The 19,542-nt window shown below is 28.2% G+C and overlaps 11 protein-coding genes across 11 annotated transcripts; 4 read left to right on the forward strand and 7 right to left on the reverse strand.

The window, feature by feature from the left end:
* Positions 1-487: 487 nt before the first annotated feature.
* BN7_349 (class I SAM-dependent methyltransferase) lies at positions 488-1,855 on the reverse strand (the record flags this gene model as incomplete). The annotated part of the gene is made up of 1 exon (XM_011278907.1): positions 488-1,855. The coding sequence occupies one exon, from the start codon at positions 1,853-1,855 to the stop codon at positions 488-490; it is 1,368 nt and encodes a 455-aa protein (XP_011277209.1).
* A 225-nt stretch (positions 1,856-2,080) lies between these two features.
* Positions 2,081-2,994, reverse strand: TRM9 (tRNA (carboxymethyluridine(34)-5-O)-methyltransferase; the record flags this gene model as incomplete). The annotated part of the gene is made up of 3 exons (XM_011278908.1): positions 2,081-2,538; positions 2,609-2,828; positions 2,953-2,994. 3 exons carry the CDS (start codon positions 2,992-2,994, stop codon positions 2,081-2,083), a joined length of 720 nt encoding a protein of 239 aa, XP_011277210.1.
* A 232-nt stretch (positions 2,995-3,226) lies between these two features.
* Positions 3,227-4,747, forward strand: GPI17 (GPI-anchor transamidase GPI17; the record flags this gene model as incomplete). Its single annotated transcript, XM_011278909.1, has 1 exon — positions 3,227-4,747. The coding sequence occupies one exon, from the start codon at positions 3,227-3,229 to the stop codon at positions 4,745-4,747; it is 1,521 nt and encodes a 506-aa protein (XP_011277211.1).
* Positions 4,748-4,978: 231 nt separating this feature from the next.
* TAF11 (TATA-binding protein-associated factor TAF11) lies at positions 4,979-5,746 on the forward strand (the record flags this gene model as incomplete). The annotated part of the gene is made up of 1 exon (XM_011278910.1): positions 4,979-5,746. One exon carries the CDS (start codon positions 4,979-4,981, stop codon positions 5,744-5,746), a length of 768 nt encoding a protein of 255 aa, XP_011277212.1.
* A 48-nt stretch (positions 5,747-5,794) lies between these two features.
* On the reverse strand, positions 5,795-6,826 carry PPM1 (leucine carboxy methyltransferase; the record flags this gene model as incomplete). The annotated part of the gene is made up of 1 exon (XM_011278911.1): positions 5,795-6,826. One exon carries the CDS (start codon positions 6,824-6,826, stop codon positions 5,795-5,797), a length of 1,032 nt encoding a protein of 343 aa, XP_011277213.1.
* A 218-nt stretch (positions 6,827-7,044) lies between these two features.
* On the reverse strand, positions 7,045-8,235 carry LRS4 (Lrs4p; the record flags this gene model as incomplete). The annotated part of the gene is made up of 1 exon (XM_011278912.1): positions 7,045-8,235. The coding sequence occupies one exon, from the start codon at positions 8,233-8,235 to the stop codon at positions 7,045-7,047; it is 1,191 nt and encodes a 396-aa protein (XP_011277214.1).
* A 520-nt stretch (positions 8,236-8,755) lies between these two features.
* On the forward strand, positions 8,756-9,718 carry OST6 (dolichyl-diphosphooligosaccharide--protein glycotransferase; the record flags this gene model as incomplete). The annotated part of the gene is made up of 1 exon (XM_011278913.1): positions 8,756-9,718. One exon carries the CDS (start codon positions 8,756-8,758, stop codon positions 9,716-9,718), a length of 963 nt encoding a protein of 320 aa, XP_011277215.1.
* Positions 9,719-9,863: 145 nt separating this feature from the next.
* BN7_356 (uncharacterized protein) lies at positions 9,864-10,937 on the reverse strand (the record flags this gene model as incomplete). Its single annotated transcript, XM_011278914.1, has 2 exons — positions 9,864-10,745; positions 10,878-10,937. The coding sequence occupies 2 exons, from the start codon at positions 10,935-10,937 to the stop codon at positions 9,864-9,866; spliced, it is 942 nt and encodes a 313-aa protein (XP_011277216.1).
* Positions 10,938-11,439: 502 nt separating this feature from the next.
* On the reverse strand, positions 11,440-12,393 carry BN7_357 (Autophagy-related protein; the record flags this gene model as incomplete). The annotated part of the gene is made up of 1 exon (XM_011278915.1): positions 11,440-12,393. One exon carries the CDS (start codon positions 12,391-12,393, stop codon positions 11,440-11,442), a length of 954 nt encoding a protein of 317 aa, XP_011277217.1.
* Positions 12,394-13,448: 1,055 nt separating this feature from the next.
* Positions 13,449-16,682, forward strand: BN7_358 (uncharacterized protein; the record flags this gene model as incomplete). Its single annotated transcript, XM_011278916.1, has 3 exons — positions 13,449-13,452; positions 13,611-15,674; positions 16,045-16,682. 3 exons carry the CDS (start codon positions 13,449-13,451, stop codon positions 16,680-16,682), a joined length of 2,706 nt encoding a protein of 901 aa, XP_011277218.1.
* A 568-nt stretch (positions 16,683-17,250) lies between these two features.
* On the reverse strand, positions 17,251-19,092 carry PPZ1 (salt homeostasis regulator; the record flags this gene model as incomplete). The annotated part of the gene is made up of 1 exon (XM_011278917.1): positions 17,251-19,092. The coding sequence occupies one exon, from the start codon at positions 19,090-19,092 to the stop codon at positions 17,251-17,253; it is 1,842 nt and encodes a 613-aa protein (XP_011277219.1).
* Positions 19,093-19,542: the final 450 nt, after the last annotated feature.

Here is a 19,542-nt window from a genome sequence, read left to right on the forward strand (position 1 = left end):
GATATATAACATTGTGGAAAATAAGAACTTATATCATATTCCAATCTTCATATTGAAATGAGGTTCAAGATTCATTTGATTCTTCATCATTTAGTTTTGAGTTACATTCGTAATTTCCATATTGGGAAGAACAATAGGATTAATCAACCACCCACTAAAAAAAAGATGTTTAACAGCTTTAGCAAATCATTTTGAGGATACCATATCATGAAAGGCTCAAAAGCCAAAGCAAACTTTTAGTGAATCCACACCATTTGAAGACATTTGTTTCTAATTGAGATGACATGTTTTGATTTGTTTGTAAATATTGTAAAGTCAAAAGTTCGTGTTGCCAAAAAATCAAATTAAGTATAAAATTTACGCGAATGCATTCTATGAATATAGTTGTGTATAGAGTATTTTAATATTAGTTTATAAATAAGTTTAACCACTTCAGAACTCTAAAACAGTTGAAGAATAAATAAGTTGAAGTACACAATGGATGAGTTTATTCCTCAACACCACCACCAAATCCAACAGGAATTGGTCCACCTTTTGGTAACAAAGCCATAAATTTATAGATGTGACCCATAGATTTATCATCTTTTTCAACAAGTCTATGATAACCAGTCTTTATAATTTCACGTTCTTCATCATTTTTAGCCTTATTATACAATTGTTCAGCTCTGAATTGTATACCCAATTGATGAAGCCAATCACCTTGCTGTACAGGACCGAAAACATCAATTTGACAACTTGGATCTGAAGTTGCAGATTCTTTTATAGCACCAAAATCAACATCAACTGATAAATCGACTTCACCTAGATCTTCAAATGGACTCTTAAATTCATGATTTTTAATACCACGTAATGTCATTCCTGGAATTTCTAAATCTGGTCCATAATCCACAATTAATGCGGCACCATTTTGAGCTTTATTTCGATCTAATAACTTCACAATTTCACTAGTGTATGAGTGTAATTCAGATGAGATCTCGACAATAGAATCAAGATTTTGAGATGAATATCTTGGATTTGTTTCAGGAATTGCAGATGATGGAGTTCTTTGTGAATTTAAACCCAAGAAAAAAGTACCATCATCTTCATTATGATCAACCATATATTCTCTCCAACCATGTTCAGTTTTCTTGAATTGACTTACTGGTAATGCATCATAAAATTCATGTGCTAAGATATAATTTGCCTCTTGTTGTTGAGTAACCTCCCATAAATCCTTTTCTGTATCAACCCAAGTTATTTTACCATTCCATTTATGTGGAGCTTCCCAAAACTCTTTTGAAGTATCTAAATCCTTACCAGATAATAGATTATGTTGAACTTGTTTTAATATTGGTGATGTTTCAACCAAAATGATATTCAGTTTCAATTCTTCATGTTTTAATGTTTGAACCAATTTAGAAAAACTTTTAATAACATCAAAAGTTAAAGTACCTTTACCAGGACCAAATTCAATTAAATTTATCTCTTTAGGTTTCTTTTGTGAATTCCAAACTGTAAATAACCATATTCCAATCATTTCACCAAACATTTGAGAGATTTCTGGTGATGTAACAAAATCACCTTTAGCACCAAGTGGATCTCTAGTGGTATAATACCCTAATTCTGGATGTGTTAAACATAGTCTCATGAAAGCCGATAACGAAATAGGACCTGTGATTTTGATGACTTGTGCACATATCTGGGCCAATTTATTCAATTCAAGTTTTGGGGTTGTGTGATTTGGAGTCTTTGATGTTGATGTTGTTGATGTTGTTGATAAGGAGATTGTTTGCTTATTTGCCTGATTGATTATCTGATATCGTATAGAGCTTGAACAAAAGCGACGAATGGGTGGTACGATCTTTAGTCTGAACATTTTGAAAAGAGATAACTACCTAATATATAGGATTGGATTCATTAACGTCAAGATTTGAGATTCCTACTTTTTATCTTTGAAGGAAAAAGTGGTGAAGAAATTCTGGGGCAATTTTTAAAAAAGATCGTGCGAGGCTCAAATATCCGTGATTCGAGTTAGAGGTTCATCATATTTCAGCTACAAATGCTTAAAATATTTCGTTATTTTCATTGTTTATTGAATTTTCTATGACTTTCTGATCACAGCGTACCAATTATCTCTTTCATAACCGTTATATACAATAGATCCACCTGCAGCTTCGGCATTCTCTTCTAATTCACCTTTCTTGTATAAATGATAATATCTAAATTTTGTATCTGGTTCTTCAGGTTTTTCTTCAGGTTTTGATTCTTCTGCATTTTCATTTTGAACTTCTTCACCACCATTGGCTTGTTCTTGAGCTAATCTTTCCCTTTCAGCTCTTTTTTCCTTTTTAGTTTTCTTTTCCTTTTTAGGTTCTTTTTTCTGTAAAACCCATGGAACTAAAACATCTTGTGGATCACCTTCTTTATAACCTCTTCTTGATTTTTCTTGTTCCAAAGCCCATACATATATTAGAGCTTCACCTCCACTTTTTAGTTTTGATAAAATATGTTCGATAGCTTGTGTACGTCTTTCTGGAGTGGAAAAATGATGAATAACAGCTATACTGATTGCAAAATCCTAAAAGAACACGTTAGTAATGATTTGTTGACAGCAAGTACACAATTTGACTTACAAATCTATTGTTTGGATGTGGTAGACTTAACCCATCACTAACCATAACTTCATGACCAAATTCTTTAGCACATGAAATAAGACCATCAGATCTATCACTTCCAACCATGAAAACATCTTTATTGACACCTAAATATTTCCCATTACCACATCCGACATCTAGCCCTATACTACCTGATTTTCTATCTTTCAAAAACTGTTCCACAATAGGCCATGGCTAAATACATAATCTAGTTAGTCAAAATTTTATCATTTTGTTATCCATATCTCGATCATCTCGGACTCACTTTATATCTGGTTTGAGAGAAGTGCGATGCGATCTCGTTGTACACGGTGTGCACATAAGTCTGTTCTCTTGAAACAGCGTCCAATGACTCGTCCATATCCAACTTAAACAACCTGAAATCTCAGTTCAAAATTCCAAATAAAATGGCTTGAATTTTCCAAAAAGTCATCGCAAAAAGTTTATAACAAAAAATTTCAAACGACACTTTCAAAAATGGCAGATTTTTCTGATTTTTCGTGTTTACAAATAATTGAAATGTCAAAAGCAAAAACAATGGAAAAGTAAGAAACACAGGACAGTCAGATTTCCAAAAAAGGATCGATTAAAGAATGAATGAAGAAGTAGAGAGACCAGCGGTGCTGGACAAGGCTGAAAGAGTCAAGCAGATTATCCACTCAGAAACCAGAGAATCATTATCAACGAGGCGATATGTCGTGCTGTCAATATTAGCATTATACTTCTTGATTGGGTTCCCATTATGGATGAAGTTAACAGAGATTTATAGAGCTCCATTGCCCTCCAATTTCATCAATATGCTACAGGCAAATCAAAATATTGATTTAAAGATCCATCGTGAGGTTTTCGTTAAGATTAATGATGGATTATATTTCCCAGACCTCGCAGAATCAACTCAAATACAAATTGATCATGAAATTTTCAAAATGAATCAAGATCCAAATGAACAATTGATTGTGGATTGGAATGTTACTTTAAGATTTGATGAACCAGGCCCAGATGATTATATATTAGAACTAGAAATTGGTGATGGTGAAGGTATTGCAGTTGATCCATCAACAAGATTAACTGTATTATATTATACATTATCAAGTATCAAGAATAATGATTTACCTTATTTCATAACTCAAACTGTTCTTTATCATATTTTCAATTCAGAATTGGAATTCTTCAAAATTAAGAATCAACAAAAAAATAATAAGGCAATTAATTATTCACCAAAAGTTCATTTATCTTTTAAATTATTAACTGGTGATGGAGATTTAGTTGATTGGAAAATTAATGAAGCTTTAGATATTTTTTTCCAACCAATTGTGGAAACATTTCAAAATTATGTTAATTTTACTATTGATTCAGAAATTAAGTATTTTACAGAATTGAACTTAGTTAATAGTTCAAATGCTATAACTTTAAAAGATCTTTCTACAATTGTGGATTTTTCAGAATGGGATATTTCATCAAATAATTTTAATTATCCAACATTAAATTTTGTCTTATATTATCCATCTAAATCAGTTTCACCATTAAATTTTGAATTTGATTCTTCCAAAAATGCATTTTTATTCCCACAATGGGGGTCATTAATTTTACAAAAGGAATCATTAAAACCAAATTCAGTTTTAAATGAACATGAATTACGTCCAATTTTTGAAAAATTTACATCTGAATTAATAACTTTATTAGGTTTACCAAAACATCCAAAAACTTTACAAATTAGATTAGATGCCATTAAAGTTTATTCAATTTTCACAAATTTAATTAGAGGAACAGATTCATTAAGTTCATTATTAAAATTATCTAAATCATTACCAAATATGTCAATTCCTAAAACAGTTTTAAAAAATGTTCAAAATGCATTAAAAGCTAGAGAAAATACTATCAAGAGTGCAAACTATGATAAAGATTGGGATAGGGCATTAATAGAGTCAAATAAAATGCTTGAGTATAGTGAATTAGCATTTTTTGATAGAGAAATGGTTCAACAATCATTTTTCCCACAAGAACATAAAGTTGCAGTATATTTACCTTTATTAGGACCACTTTCTATCGTTTGTTTCTTGGGTATTTTCAGAATTATCTCGGAAATTAAGCTATTTAGATACGCAAGACCATGATTCCAGTCAAACTTGTATAAAATAATGAATTATTTGATATTTTGTCCTTCTTTTTAAAATAATTTGTAGTTTATACGTCTGTCATCAAAACGGTTCAATAACAGATTTCTTTTCCGCGAAAATTTCCCAATTGTTTTTTAATTAAAAGCGCTTAGAATACTATAAACATCAAAGACGTCAATCATCCAAAGAAAAGTATATAAACCAGATTGGATTGAATTGTTTTCAAAGATGTCTAATTTAGAAGAAGATGAAGACTTACAACTATCAGATGTCCCAATGGATGAGAATGATAATGGTTCAGATTTAAACTCTTCACAAGATGAATCTGAAGTTGAAGAATTATTTAGTGATTTATTAGATGAAGAATCAGAATTTATAAATAGAAAGATTTTTGAAAGTGTTTTAAATGGTAAAAAAGTCACACTAGAAGAAGAAGATATCCCTGAAGAACCTGAAGAAGAATTAGATGAAGAAGAAAGACTTCGATTATTAATGGATCATTTAGATCGTGATCAAATGTCAAGATATGAATATTATAGAAGAACAACAGTTAATAGAGGTGGTGTTAAAAAAATTGCAAATACCGTGTTGAATCAAAGTGTATCAAATAATGTTGCTATTGTATTGAGTGGTGTTTCTAAAGTATTTATGGGTGAGATTATTGAAAAAGCTAGAAATATAAAACTTCGATATGATAAGGCAAATTATATAAATAAATTAAATGAAAAAAGAGAACTTTATAATCAATTGAAAAAAGAATATAAAGAAACCAAGAGAAATGGTATAACAGTGGAAGAAATGGAAAAAGTTAAAAAAGAAATTGAAATTATTAAAAATGAATTAAAAAAATTAGATTTGAAAAAAGTTAATGAAAATGGTCCTTTACAACCTGAACATATACGAGAAGCTTGGAGATTATATCAATTAGAAAGTGGTACGAATCCAAGTGGTCAATGGAGACATCAGGGTGAAAGAGATGGGCTGATGTTTAGATGAACAAATAGGGTATATATTAATGATGCATATGATTTATTTTTCTAATTTTCATTGGGTGAATTCTAAATCAAATTCAGACCAATCAAACCCACAAGTAGTTAAGATTAAACAATAATGTTCTAATAATAAATTCAATTCTTCTAATTCATCCAAGAATTCTAATTTTGAAATTCTTCTTTTTTCATCATCATTAATCCAATTATTCATAATATTATTTAAATTATCAATTTTAACATCTTGAAATCCCAAGTCTTTCAATCTTTGTGAATATTTATCCAATGTATTAAATTCTAATAATGATGGCATGGAAATATTTCTTATTTTTAAATTTTCAATCATAACATTACCAAAATTATCATCACCACCAATTGGATCATAAATAACTATTGAAGTTTTTGTGAAAAATGATTTCAAAGTTTGTAATATTTCAGTGGAATTTAAAGATTCTGTATAACATAACATACATTCTGATATTATCAAAGTTGGTTTATCTTTATTTAAAAATTGATTTAGTATGTCTTGGAGAGTTTTAATATCTCTTAAATCAATTGCAATTAATTTATACCTATCTGAAATTAATGAATCATTTAATCCATTATAAAAATTATCTAAATTTTCTATATCAGAAATTGGTTTAATCCCAATTTTCTTAGATAATATAGGATCAGTCACTATAGTAGCATTTTTCAATTTTGTAGAATCTTTAAAATCAAATTCAACCCAGCTTATCTGTTCATTTGTTGGTAAATATTTAAAAGGTCTTGTATCAGAACCAGCACCAAGATTAATAATTTGAACATCATCACTTTCAAATTTCTCCAAGAACTTCTCAATTATCAAATCAATTGATCTAGTCCGTATATAAGTCCCTCTATTAATAATTGGTAATTTAACACTATTAATAATTGAATTCAAAATTCTTCTTGATGATAATTTATATTCATATTTTAAAAATTTTTCAAAACCATGTATTATATGTTGAAGATATTCATCTTGGATGTATTGTTTTTTATGAGCTGAGATACGACATGAGAGAGCATCATAGTCTGTTGACCTTATGACTTTGGTATTGCGGTCCATTTTTGGAACTCTATTGGTTTATGGTATGAAATTGATTAACTTTTGTGACAATTTGATATATGTCAAAAGTCAAAAGTTCAAATGTTTGTTTTTGTTTATGGTGATAAATTTCGCGCATATCATCACAATTACAAAACAATACAAAACTACAAAATTTTGACAATTTATACGGTTCATTCACATATCTAGGGTATTTATTTCTTTATTTGTTTGTTTTATCAGACTTTAAACAGATTTCTTTCTTGTTTTCTTTGTTTCAATGGACTTATACCACCAATTTTATCCAATAATTTAACTTTCTTCAAAGGACTAAATTTTTGTTCTTCATCAATTTCATCTTCAACTATTGCCTTTGGACCAATTTTTCTTTTTCTTCTTCCACCTTTTTTAGGTTCTTCTGTTTCAGGTTCTTTCTCCTTTTCAATTTGATCTTCATTTTGCTTTTCATTTTCCTTTTCATTTGTGCCAGAATTCTTGTTATCAAATTTCTTTATAGAAGTGCCAAATAAATCATCATCATCTTCATCATCATCATCAAATAATGAAGGTTTTTTAGTTTTTTTAGAATCTGATGATTCATTTGTTGGTGGTTTACTTGGTGAGATTAAATTTTTTAATCCACTTGATTTTTTTGATTTTTGATTTTTCAATGGTGATATGAAATTACCTGGTGTTGAAGTTGCCAGTAAATTTTGACCATTTAATGGTGCTGGTGATTGGAAATTATCATTATTGTTTTGTAATCGAGAAGTTGGAAGTTTAGATGGTGATTTATTTTTGGTATTTTTATTTAAAAATGGAGAAACTGAAATATTTGAAATCAATGGTTTTTTCAAACCTAATTTTTCATGATTATTATTTGTATTATTCAGGGTTTTAGATTTAACTGGTGACAGAATTGAACTTGGTTGTTTAGAAGGTGATGAAACAGGTGGTTTTTTATCTTTAAGATTTTTAATATTTTTTTTAGCATTTTCTAATTTAGATTCAAGAACCGCTTTTTGAGTAACAAATTGTTGTTTAACTTTTCCCAATTCGTTTCTTGATTCATTTAACTGATTATTCAGTCTTGTTAATTGAGTTTTCAAACTCATTGTTTCTTTTTGTAATGTTGATTGATTTGAAGATTTTTTTTTCCATGTTTCAATTTCAGAATTTAACATATTAATTTTATTTTCTAATAATTTTTTTTCATGTTGTAATTTAGATAAATCTTGCTTTATTGAAGATTGATCTTTAGATTCTTTTTGAACATTTGATTCCAATTGTAATTGTTGACTTAGGACAGTTTTCAATAATATAGCATTTTGAACTAAAGAACGACGACTAATTTCCTTATTGATGACCGATTCCACTGCAGATTTCGCCTGTTGGTATTGAACAAACCCTGATAGCACACCGTAATCCATGATTAACACTTCTAATTGATATAAAGAACCAACAATCCCCCTTAAAAGTGTATTCCTTTTGTCAAACAAATTTCTTTCAATTTCAAAATCAAAATAAAAAAATTCAAAAAGGTAAACAAAGAGCGTGCACAAACCGGGGGTATTTCAATTACTATATAGGAAAATGTTATACACTTGCTCAAATTCAACCAGGAAAAAAGAAGTTTATGACTTTGAAAGTGGTTTGAAATGAATTATTATATAAAATTTCACTATAGTACTCTTTTAAACCAAAAAAATCCAATTAAAACCCATGAAATCTCAAGTTTTAAGCATTATTTCATACCACCGGAATTTCCCCGATATGGGAATTTTTGATATTTGGCATCTCGAAAGTTTTAAAGTAAACAATTTTGAACATGAACACGATTTTGAATTGAAGTATTACTTTCATATCAACGAACTGATTGTTGATAATTGGTGTTGGTTGTTGGTTGTGTAATCGGTCTCAAGGTTATTGGTTTCTAGGTTGCAGCTCAAGATGAACAGATCTCAATTCTTATTAATATTAACGGTATTCATTCAAACCGTGTTTTGTGCATTATCATCAGAATCATTAAATACATTGAAAACAGACCAAGGAATCATATATTTAAACAATGATAATTTCCATCAGATCATAACAGGAGATCGAGATTATTATCTTTCAGTTTTATTCACAACAACATCTGAAAAATTTGGATGTGATACATGTAAAAAATTTGATCCACAATATAAATTAGTTTCAAAATCTTTTCATTCAACAAATCCTGAATCTAATGATGTTTTTTTCACAATTGTGGAATTTGAAACTACTGAACAAGTTTTCAGAGACCTTGGTTTAAAAGAAGTTCCAAAATTATGGGTTTTCCCTCCTACAAAAGATCCAAATTATAATGTTACAAGTCCTCATTTCCCTTATACAATAAGTGAATCTGCCCTAAATGATCCATTAGATTTTGCAAGTTTTATAACAAAAATTTCAAATACTAAGATTATAATACAACCAGATTTTGAAATTTCTTCATTTGCTTTATATTTTTTTGCAACTTTTTTTTCAGTTTTAATCCTAAAGAAGAAGATATTAAATAAAGTTAATAAATCAATTATTATTAGATTTATTGTTGTTTTAATAACAACTATATTGGTTAGTGGATATATGTTTACCGTGATAAGAGGTATCCCATTAATTGCTAAAGATGATAAAGGTCATATCATGTATTTTAGTGGTGGACAACATTGGCAATTTGGATTGGAGACATTTGTTATAACAGGGATTTATTTATCATTAGGTGGATTAATTGTTGGACTAACTTCATATATTCCAAAGATTAATGATGATGTTATTAAAAATTCTTTAACTTTAGTGTTTTCATTTGGTGTCTTTTATATATTCAATTATTTAACAAAAATTTTCTTAGTTAAAGATCCTGGTTATCCATATCAATTAACAAAATGGTTATAAATTGTATAGAAGTTATAGAAATTACAAGTTTTTATTATAAATAATGCCATGTATGTTTATATCCCTCTATATAAATAAATACAAAAAAACCCAATTGAATGCAAAAAGAAACCAGAAAACAAAAATGCTATATATGAATGACTAATTACTCAATATGTTTTTCATTTTCTGCATCTCTATTAATAACAAAAAATGAAATCCCAATCATTAGAGCACCAATAATATATAAAAATGTAATTTTTTCATTTTTAAATATTAAATCACCAATCATTGCTAATGGTATAGTTGTAGAAAGTCCCACGGTAACAATTAATGGAGAAGTTAATAACATTGCTTTAACCCAACAAAAATCAGAAATAAATGTAATTAAACAATTTATTAATATTATAACAATGACTTCAGTCCCACTTGGTAATTCAAATTTTTCAATCCCAGTCAAGTGGAAAATTATTAATGATGGCCAAAGGAAAAATAAATTGAAAACTCCAACAAATCCAAAAAATACTTTCATATTAATTCTTGATTCATCTTTAATCTTATATTTTAATAATGTTGTATAAATCCCATAAAGTAATGCCCCGATTAAAGCTAATGAATTCCCAATCAATATACTTAGAGGAGTTCTTTCTAATTCATGTGAAACTGAATCACTATCAGTTTTGGTAATTATTATAACACCAATGAATGATATTATAAGACCCCAAACTTTAATATTACTGAAGCTTTCAGTCTTAACTAAAGCACCAATAATTAAAGTGAAAAATGAAGAAGTTGATGATAAAATTGTTTGAGAACCAACACTTGTATAACTTAATGATGCATTTGTTGAAAGATTAGCTAAATACCAAACGATACAAAATTGAGCACTTAATTTGATTGTATCATTTAATGATAATTTAGAAGAATATTCATTTTCACTATTAAGTGAAATTTCTTCATCATCTGAAGAATTTATTGAATTTAGGAATTCTTGTTCAATTTCTTTATAATGTAAAGAACCATTTCTATAATAATTTTTCAAAATTTTCTTCAAGTATGGTATAAGATAAAATGTAAAAGTTGCAGTATTAATATATGTTATGAAAAAAGGTTTCCTATAAAGATCTTTTTCAAATATATCACTTATTAAGAATGATGATAATACCCATGAAAATATTACAATTGATAACATTATTAGACCTAGGGTCCATCTTTTTCTTCTATGAGTTAAATCTGTCATGATGTGTTGTATTTGATTCTTTATTGATGAATTCTTTATCTCTCTATAGTTCTATAATTCCTTGTTGATCTTTATAAATCTTGATTCATATATCTTTTAAACGATATCTACCTTTATGCCAAATATTTGAACCCGGGATCAACTTTTGATAAGGAAAACGAAAGTAGTCAATATAATCACAAATAATACAAATAAAATCACAAACAAATATCCAATATCAAATACCAAAGCACACAAAGTAAAAACTATCAAACAAATATCTTTATCAATTAACTGTGGCTTCTTAATAGTCTATATTATCGCGTGCTTATAAAAAAGTTTAAAATTCTTTTTTTCGTTTACATTGAAAAAAGGAAAAAAAAATCAAAAAATTAAAAAAAAGATAACAAAAAAATGACTCGCGAAAGTCACGTGAAGATTATGTAATGTATATAAACTACAATTTAATTTATATTATATCAAAGTCCATTCATTACATTCGTTATTATTGTATTTGTATAGTTTATAAGCTCAAGATCATCTTTGTATTATCAATTCCTAACTTTGTTTGGTTATAAAGTTGTAATTTATGAGATAATTCCAATGTACGTGATTTCTTTGATGATATATGATTATTTAAAATTGTTAATTGATTTTGATAATATTCTAATTCAACACAACTTTTTTGTTTTTGGAATTTTAATTTTGATAATATAGATTTATTCTCCTTTTTTAATGATTGAATGATTTCTTGTAAATTTAATTGTTCTTGTTTTAATTCTTCAATATCAGAATCTTTATTAATCAATTCATTCTTTAAATTTATAATTTCCAATTGTAAAATATTTAATTCTTTTTCATGATTATGATTAATTTGATCCAAAAATTCATCATTTGAATGTTTTAATTGATCAATATTAGTTTGTATTGAAGAAATAGAACTATTCTTAGATCTTGAACCACCAAATGTTTTAGCTGAATGACTAAATACAGAATTCCCCATAGTACTATTAGTACTATTTGATAAAGTTGAAGATTTTCTTCTAATTATTGAAAATTTGTTTTGCTTTGTTTTCAATTCTTTCAACTCTTTTTGTAATATTTCATTTTCTTTATTTGATTCAGATAATTTATCTAATGCCATTGCAGCTTGATGTGATAACATTTTAACTTGTTGTTCTAAAATTAAATTACGTTCTTGTTCACCTTTTAATCCATTACTAACCAAAGTTATATTATTAACTGTGAAATCGTCACTTGGTTGTTGAGGTCTTTTTGTATTTGATTGGAAAGTTTCACCATTTGTTTCAGTTATTAAATTCATTTGATTAACTTGAGATATAAATGAATCATGACTATTTCTTGGTTTTAAAATTGGTAAATGATTTAATTGTGGTGGATCAAGATTTGTTAAATCATCTGAATTTATTGATTGTATACTTTTCTTTGAATTATGTGATTTGAAAAAACCCATCATTGTGGTATATGTTTATTGGTATTAAGTAGTTTATGGGTATTAAGTATTAACGTGTTTATGGTTCAGTTTAAGTTTATGGTTCAGAAAAGTGGAATATTGGTTAATAAATATAAATACACGGTATCGAACCTCATCTTTATTTCAACCCTTTTTCTATGCACAGTGTAATGACTTTCTCCATATAAAAGTTTTATGTATTTAATGCATGTACGCGATGGCTTTCATACAAATTTGGTTAATTTTTAATACTAAAATAGAAATAGAATACTAAATAGAAGTGGTGCTATACATAATGATTAGAATTACCGAAGGGATGAAGACTAAAAGTACCTTTGATTGACTAGTAAAATGTTAAAGGAGGTAAAAATTTGTAAATATTCATGCAAGTTGATACGGGTTTTCAAAACTTTCCAAACCGCGTCGTACATGAAAGGAAAACAAATACAAAGTAGAAGAAGACAAAGAAGACATCAACTTAGTAATAGAAGGTATAAGAAACAAGTGATTAATGTGAATATGATGCTCAAGTATGAATAGTTGAGATAGCAATTGAATACAAAAGAACCAGTTTATTGCAAAAGTATCTTAGTTATTTCATAGTCAATCGCGTTGTATAATATTGTATTCAACTCGGAGTAATCAAAGAGTATTAATACCGGATAATTAATAGACAGAAATAAACAATTATATAATAACAAGTTGAACAGCTATTAAAATACAATTAAAACACTGTCACAGTGTCATCTCATGACATTCAATTTGATTTCCATGTTTTCTATTGTTATATAATTCCATAGTATATATAATACAACACTCTTCACACTTTCATTACCCAATTAGGAAGTCTACCACACTCTTTGTAAATTTAAATTAATTAAAGCTGACACCAAATTCAAAAGATTCCATTGTAATTTGTAGTGAAATACAACTAAAACATATTCAGTCAATCACAAATCTATCACAAATAAAGGTTATATCTCTCACTGGGTAAAGATATCACAAGATTAACATATCACTATCGCTGAACTGAATTGAATTGAATTGAACTACAAAGAATGGGTATGTATTTGATGTGCTAATATCGCAACAACATTTTATATTAACAATGGAATTTATTAGCAAGTAAGAAAAAACTATCTTTACAAGAATTTTATGCTGATGCAAGTGAGTATAACAACTACAATTCTAGATTGATCTATGCTAACACCGTTTTACAGCCCTGGGTGGTGGTAAGAATTGGGCAGATGATGAAGTTGATTTAAGTTCAATTAGTGTACCAATTATACAAAATAATCATCATAATCATTATCATGAAGATTATTTAAATTATCAAAGTAATTCTCATCAAACGTTTGCATCAAATCAAAATCATGGTCATTTAAATTATCCAAAATCTCCTCCATTTATTGTTAAATTTACAAATATTCCTAATCATTTTGGTTCTGAACATATTCAAGATTTATTTCAATCAAGATTTATGAAATTTTTAAAATTTAAAATATTTTGGGAATTTAATCATGATAAATTAAGTTTTCAGAATGATTTGGACTTAATTATTAATAAAAATAAAAAAGTTTCATTTATTGAATTAAATGATTTAAAAGATTTTGAAAAAGTCTTGAGATGGAATGATTTATATTTGGGACCTTTATACGGAAAAATTCAAGTAAATATTGGGAATTTTGGTGATTTCCAAACTTATAATGATTTAAATCAAAAATTATCTGAATCTGATGATCCATCAATTTCAATGGAGAAAAAAAATAATTATACAAATGGTGGATATCCACCACGTCAATCAAGATTTTATAGTAAATCACCTGAATTAATCCATCAAAAACCTCAATTACATCAACCAAAACCTCAACCTCCAGTGGAATTACCACCATTAATGGAACCAAAACCTGCTCCAACTCCAAAAAAATCAAATCCTTTTGGTAGTGCAAAACCTGTTGATACTCTTTCAAAACAATTGGAAATTGAAAAAAAATTACATGATTTAGAAATTAATAAAACTACTTTTAAAACTTTAGGTCATGAAGAGGAACAAATAGAGGAAGTTAAACAAGAATCAAAACCACAACCACAACAAGTTAATGAAACTCATAGTAAAAATTCTACTCCACAATCTACACATTCACATTTAAAATTAAGTCAACCAGCTTCACCTAGAAAAAAAGAATTAAAACCTGCACTCCAACCTGAAATAACTGCATGGAAGATTAAACAGAATGAATCTGAAATACCAAAAATACCAACTCCAGTATCAATAGATGTTTTCAAATCTAATGAATCAAAAGAAACAAAACAAGAAGAAAAATATTTAAAACCAAAACCAAAAGTTTTATTGAAAAGGAAAAATAATTCTTCAAAACAACCTGAAGGTGGAAGATTTGTTAGAAGAGAAAGTATTACTCAAAAGGAAAAAGATATACCCTCACAACAACAACAACAACAACCAGTGGAGGATAAACAAAAAATTGAAAAAGAAGATGAAAATGAAAATAAACCAAAAGAAAAGATAAAAGAAAATGAAGTACCTACAGAGAATAATGATAAAGAACTTAAACCTCAACAAAAGAAAAAATCTGATGTAATAAAATCAAAACCTTCAAAAGTTGATATATCAGACTCAAAAATTGATAATAATAGTACCAAGAAGAAACATAAAGAATATTTAAGTCCTGATGATCCTTCAATTATAAAACCTGAAACTTATACAAATCATCAAGGTAGGAAAATTTATCAAAATAAATCATTAATTAGAAAGAAAAATAATGATAAAGATCAAAAAGATAAAGAAGATAAACAAGTTGAAAAAGTTGAAAAAGTGGAGAAAGATGCAAAAGAGATTGAAGATAAAGAAGATAATATCATTGATTTAAATGATCAATTAGTATCTGAAGGTGAATTCTCCACTATAAAAATCAAAGGTGCTGCAAGAGGTGGTTCTCGTGGTAGAGGTGGAAGAGGTAGAGGTGGAAGAGGTGGTAGAGGTGGATCGAGAAAAACATCTGTTGAAACTGTGGAAACAGTGAAGCCTGTGGAACCTGTTGAACCAATTGTAAAATCTGATAAAGATGAGAAACCTAAATCAAATTCTAAATCAAATTCCAAATCACCAAGTAATCCACCAACTGAACCAATTTTAAAAACAAATGGTAATACTACTAAACCTAATACAAAACAAGAAGAATCATCATCTGATACTAAAACACCAATTGAACGTCCATCAACAAGAGGAAATCGTGGTGGGTTTAGAGGTCGTGGTAGAGGTCGTGGTAGAGGTCAATTTCATAATTTAAGTCGAACTTTTAATAATAAATCAAAAGATAATACAACAAGCTAATCATATCAAACCAAATTAAACATGAAGAATGCTAATCAAACCACCAAAATGAATAACTATGACTTTATCAAAAAGGAACTTTATTTATAATATAAGCTAATGAACAGTTTTTTAATATATTAATATTGCAAAGAAAACACAAGAATATTCAATAATTTATACTTTTATGTATTATTAAAATTGTAGATTATATGTTCTTGATGACATCCGGACACCATCTGTTTTGATTTTTGACACTATTTCAATATGAGAAGAAGATGTATAAACTTGTACTATGAATCCTTAACAGTGATCATTTTAAGTCAATGGTTGTATTATGAATCCTAATGTTCAAAAGCTGAAATTATTATCAAACAAACAAGCATCAAAATCAACATCAACTTTACAAAATTTATCAAATGAAACTAGTAAAAATCCCAATTCAAATAAATCAACAAACACAACAACAAAACAATATTTTGAATATGAAGATATAGTTTATCAAAAACCTCAAACTTCAATAAATTATAAATTAACTGATATTCTTGCAAGAGAATCAGATGTTACTATATCAAATCAAGTCACTCCATTAACCGAGTATCGAGGATTTGCCTTATATTTAACCATAACTGCAATTCATATAATTTGGTTAATTTGGACATTTACACCAAAATTTTATTTAAATCAAATTGGTATTTATTATTACCCTTCGAGATGGTGGAGTCTTTCACTAAGTTGTACAATATTAATGACTATGCTTTATATTTATATTGCTTTACAAATGTGGAATATTGAAATTGAAACACCAAGTTTAGGAAATTTATGTACGATTGTTGATGATGATTCTGTTATTGAATCAAATTTAGATGAATTTGGTTGGGAAGATACTAATGGAGTTTATGATTTAAGAATTACTGATGTTAATAAAGTACTTTATGATGGATATTTACCAAAGAAATGATAAAGATTGGGGATATTTAACGGCTACATGAGTTTTTACTTTACAACATCTATTTGATTTGTTATATATAAACATCTAAGCTTTGTTGAACTCTTTTTTTTTGGGGTTTTTTTTTGGTTTAATTACATAAAATTGATATTGATTAAAATTATATTTATAAGTAATTGAATTGATCACATTCCAAATGATCATATATGTTTTGTTATTTAAAATTGACATAAACGCATTAAAAAAGATAAAAAATCAAACAAAAAAAGGAAGAAAAGAAGTAGAAATTATAAACAATAAAAAGTTTGAGAAATCATAATAAATTTGAAACATAAATTTGAAAAATTGATTTGAAAATTGATTTGAAATAAATATATATGTGATTTTTGATATTTTTTGATATATCAATAATTTAATGACAATTGTACTAATAAAAGCAAGAATAAATTGAAATAAATGTTTGAATTTTGTATATGTATAGGAAATGAAAAAGAATTCATTTGATATTGATTATTCAAAGTTTAATGAATTTGTAGAAATGAATAAAATTTTATAAATTTGATCTTGATTTTTTAAGTATTCATGATGATGCAGTAATTGCATTATTAGCAGTTGAGTTGTTTTGATTATTATTATTGTTATTATTTGATGATAAGAAACTTCCATGATTAAAACTTCCATGATTACTATTTGATTGTGAAGCAGTTAAATTTGCAATTCTTCTTTCATGTTTCCCCTTTTTCATAACTTGTTTTAAAGCAACAGAATCTAAAGGATCTAATAATTCAAAACTACATAATAATTCTTCAGAAACACTCATAACTGCACCCCAATTATCAAATTCTCCACAATAATTTGGGGCACTAAATACAGTGACTAATGAACGATCATTAAAAAATTCATAACCATCTTCAACAACCATATGAGCACGACAAACAAGATCAAATCCAAATCTTTGTAAAAATTTATTTATAGCAACTTTATTAAAACAATATGAAACACCTCGTTCATTATCTTCCCATTCATTTAATGCATCTGTTGGATCTGACCATAATAAATCATTAATTAAACCAAAATCTGGAACATCAGTTGGTCTATTAACATTTCTAATTTCATCCATTGAATTTAAAACTGGTGAAAGTCCACCATGAACACAAAAAATTTTACCTGCCACAATTGCAGCTAATGGTAATGTATTAAAAGTATCAATAAATAATTTCCAAGTTTTAATATTTGAACGACGTTTACATTCATCATAAAATCCATAAACTCTTGTAACATTTGCACATTCATGATTACCTCTTAAAAGGAAAAAATTTTCTGGATATTTAATTTTATAACATAATAATAATAATATAGTTTCAAGTGATTGTTTACCTCTATCAACATAATCACCTAAAAATAAATAATTTGCAGCAGGTGGGAACCCACATTTGGTAAACATTCTAATTAAATCACCAAATTGACCATGAACATCACCAACAATTTTAACAGGTGGTGATAATTCTAATAAAGTTGGTTGACTTAAGAAAATTTCTCTAGCTTTTGAACAAATTGTTGCAATTTCTGAATTTTTTAAACATATATTTTTAGTTCTTTTCCCAGAATAACCTGCATCTAATAATCTTTGAATTAATTCTTCAATATCTATTTGATTTCCATTTACTTGTAATACATTATTTGTTGGATTTATTAGTGATTGAAATGGAGTTGAATAATTTGAAAATGAATTTTTTTTACTACTTGGAGTATTGGGTATATCTGAAGAATCACCAACATGATTCGGTATATTAGCATTTATAGATAATGAATTATCTGATTGGTTATTTGAGTTGTTTGAGTTATTGTTATCATTATTGTTTTCATTGTTGTTTTGTTGTGATTCATTTGAAATATTTTGTCCTGGATTCACACTATTTCCATCTTGATCATTGACACCAGAATCACTATTATTCACAGAGCCATCTTGCTGCTGCTGCTGTTTATGTTCCTGTTGAGCCCTCAACAAGTCCTCTACAGCGTCACTGTTGTTTCTCAAGATTGGTTGTCTTGGTTCGACATGAACCATTGAAGGTGGCAATTGAACATTTGTATAATTCCCATCTGGAGACGTGACATTCAAAGCTGGAAGATCTGATGAAAAACTATTTGATTTGTAATTATTTTGATTGTTATTTGAAGATTGATTCAATTGTTGATGGATTGTAGTGGAAGAATTCTTTCTAGATACCAATGGTGAATGTGGCATTAAAGATGGAGAATCAGTTGCTGTTTTAAACGAAGAAGCATCAGAATCTCTGGACATGGACCTTCTTGATCTTAGGGACCGTGAAGATTTTGTAGAGTTCTGTGTATCGCTTCGTTGGAATTGTGGGTACGCTTTCAAAGAGTCATTTTTCTGTTTGGATGAACTATTCCCCATGATATATCAATCGATGTTGTTGATGTTGATGTGTTTTTCAAGGGTCTTAATAATGGGGAGATATTGTGAGCTCAAAGGAAAGTTTATCAATTGAACGTCTGGGCTTTGTCTCTTGGTCCAGTGTGTCTGAAGTATCAACTGTCTGTCTTCTTGTTCCTGTTTTTGGCTCTGTTGTGTTGAGCCTGTCTGGTCTTCTGGTCTTCTGCCTGTCTGTTTGTTCTTTTGAAGGTTTTTTCTCAATTTGTTGATCTTTTTTTTTTGACAAGACTTTCCAGAAGGCTGCTGACTAAGCACTCTGCCTAGGAGTCTAGGTGCTTGGGCCGAGCTTACCTGCACTGTTCCCAGCTGGCTCTGTCTAGAACTCCAATATTTTAAAAGGGAAGGGGGGATTGAGGCTGGGAGTTCTGTCTAAGGAGTTAGGGGAGCACTCTGTCTAAGGGGAAGGAAGGC

The sequence above is a fragment of the Wickerhamomyces ciferrii genome, contig 00007, assembly GCF_000313485.1.
Source record: "Wickerhamomyces ciferrii WGS project CAIF00000000 data, strain NRRL Y-1031 F-60-10, contig 00007, whole genome shotgun sequence".
Lineage (NCBI taxonomy): Eukaryota > Fungi > Ascomycota > Saccharomycetes > Phaffomycetales > Wickerhamomycetaceae > Hansenula > Hansenula ciferrii.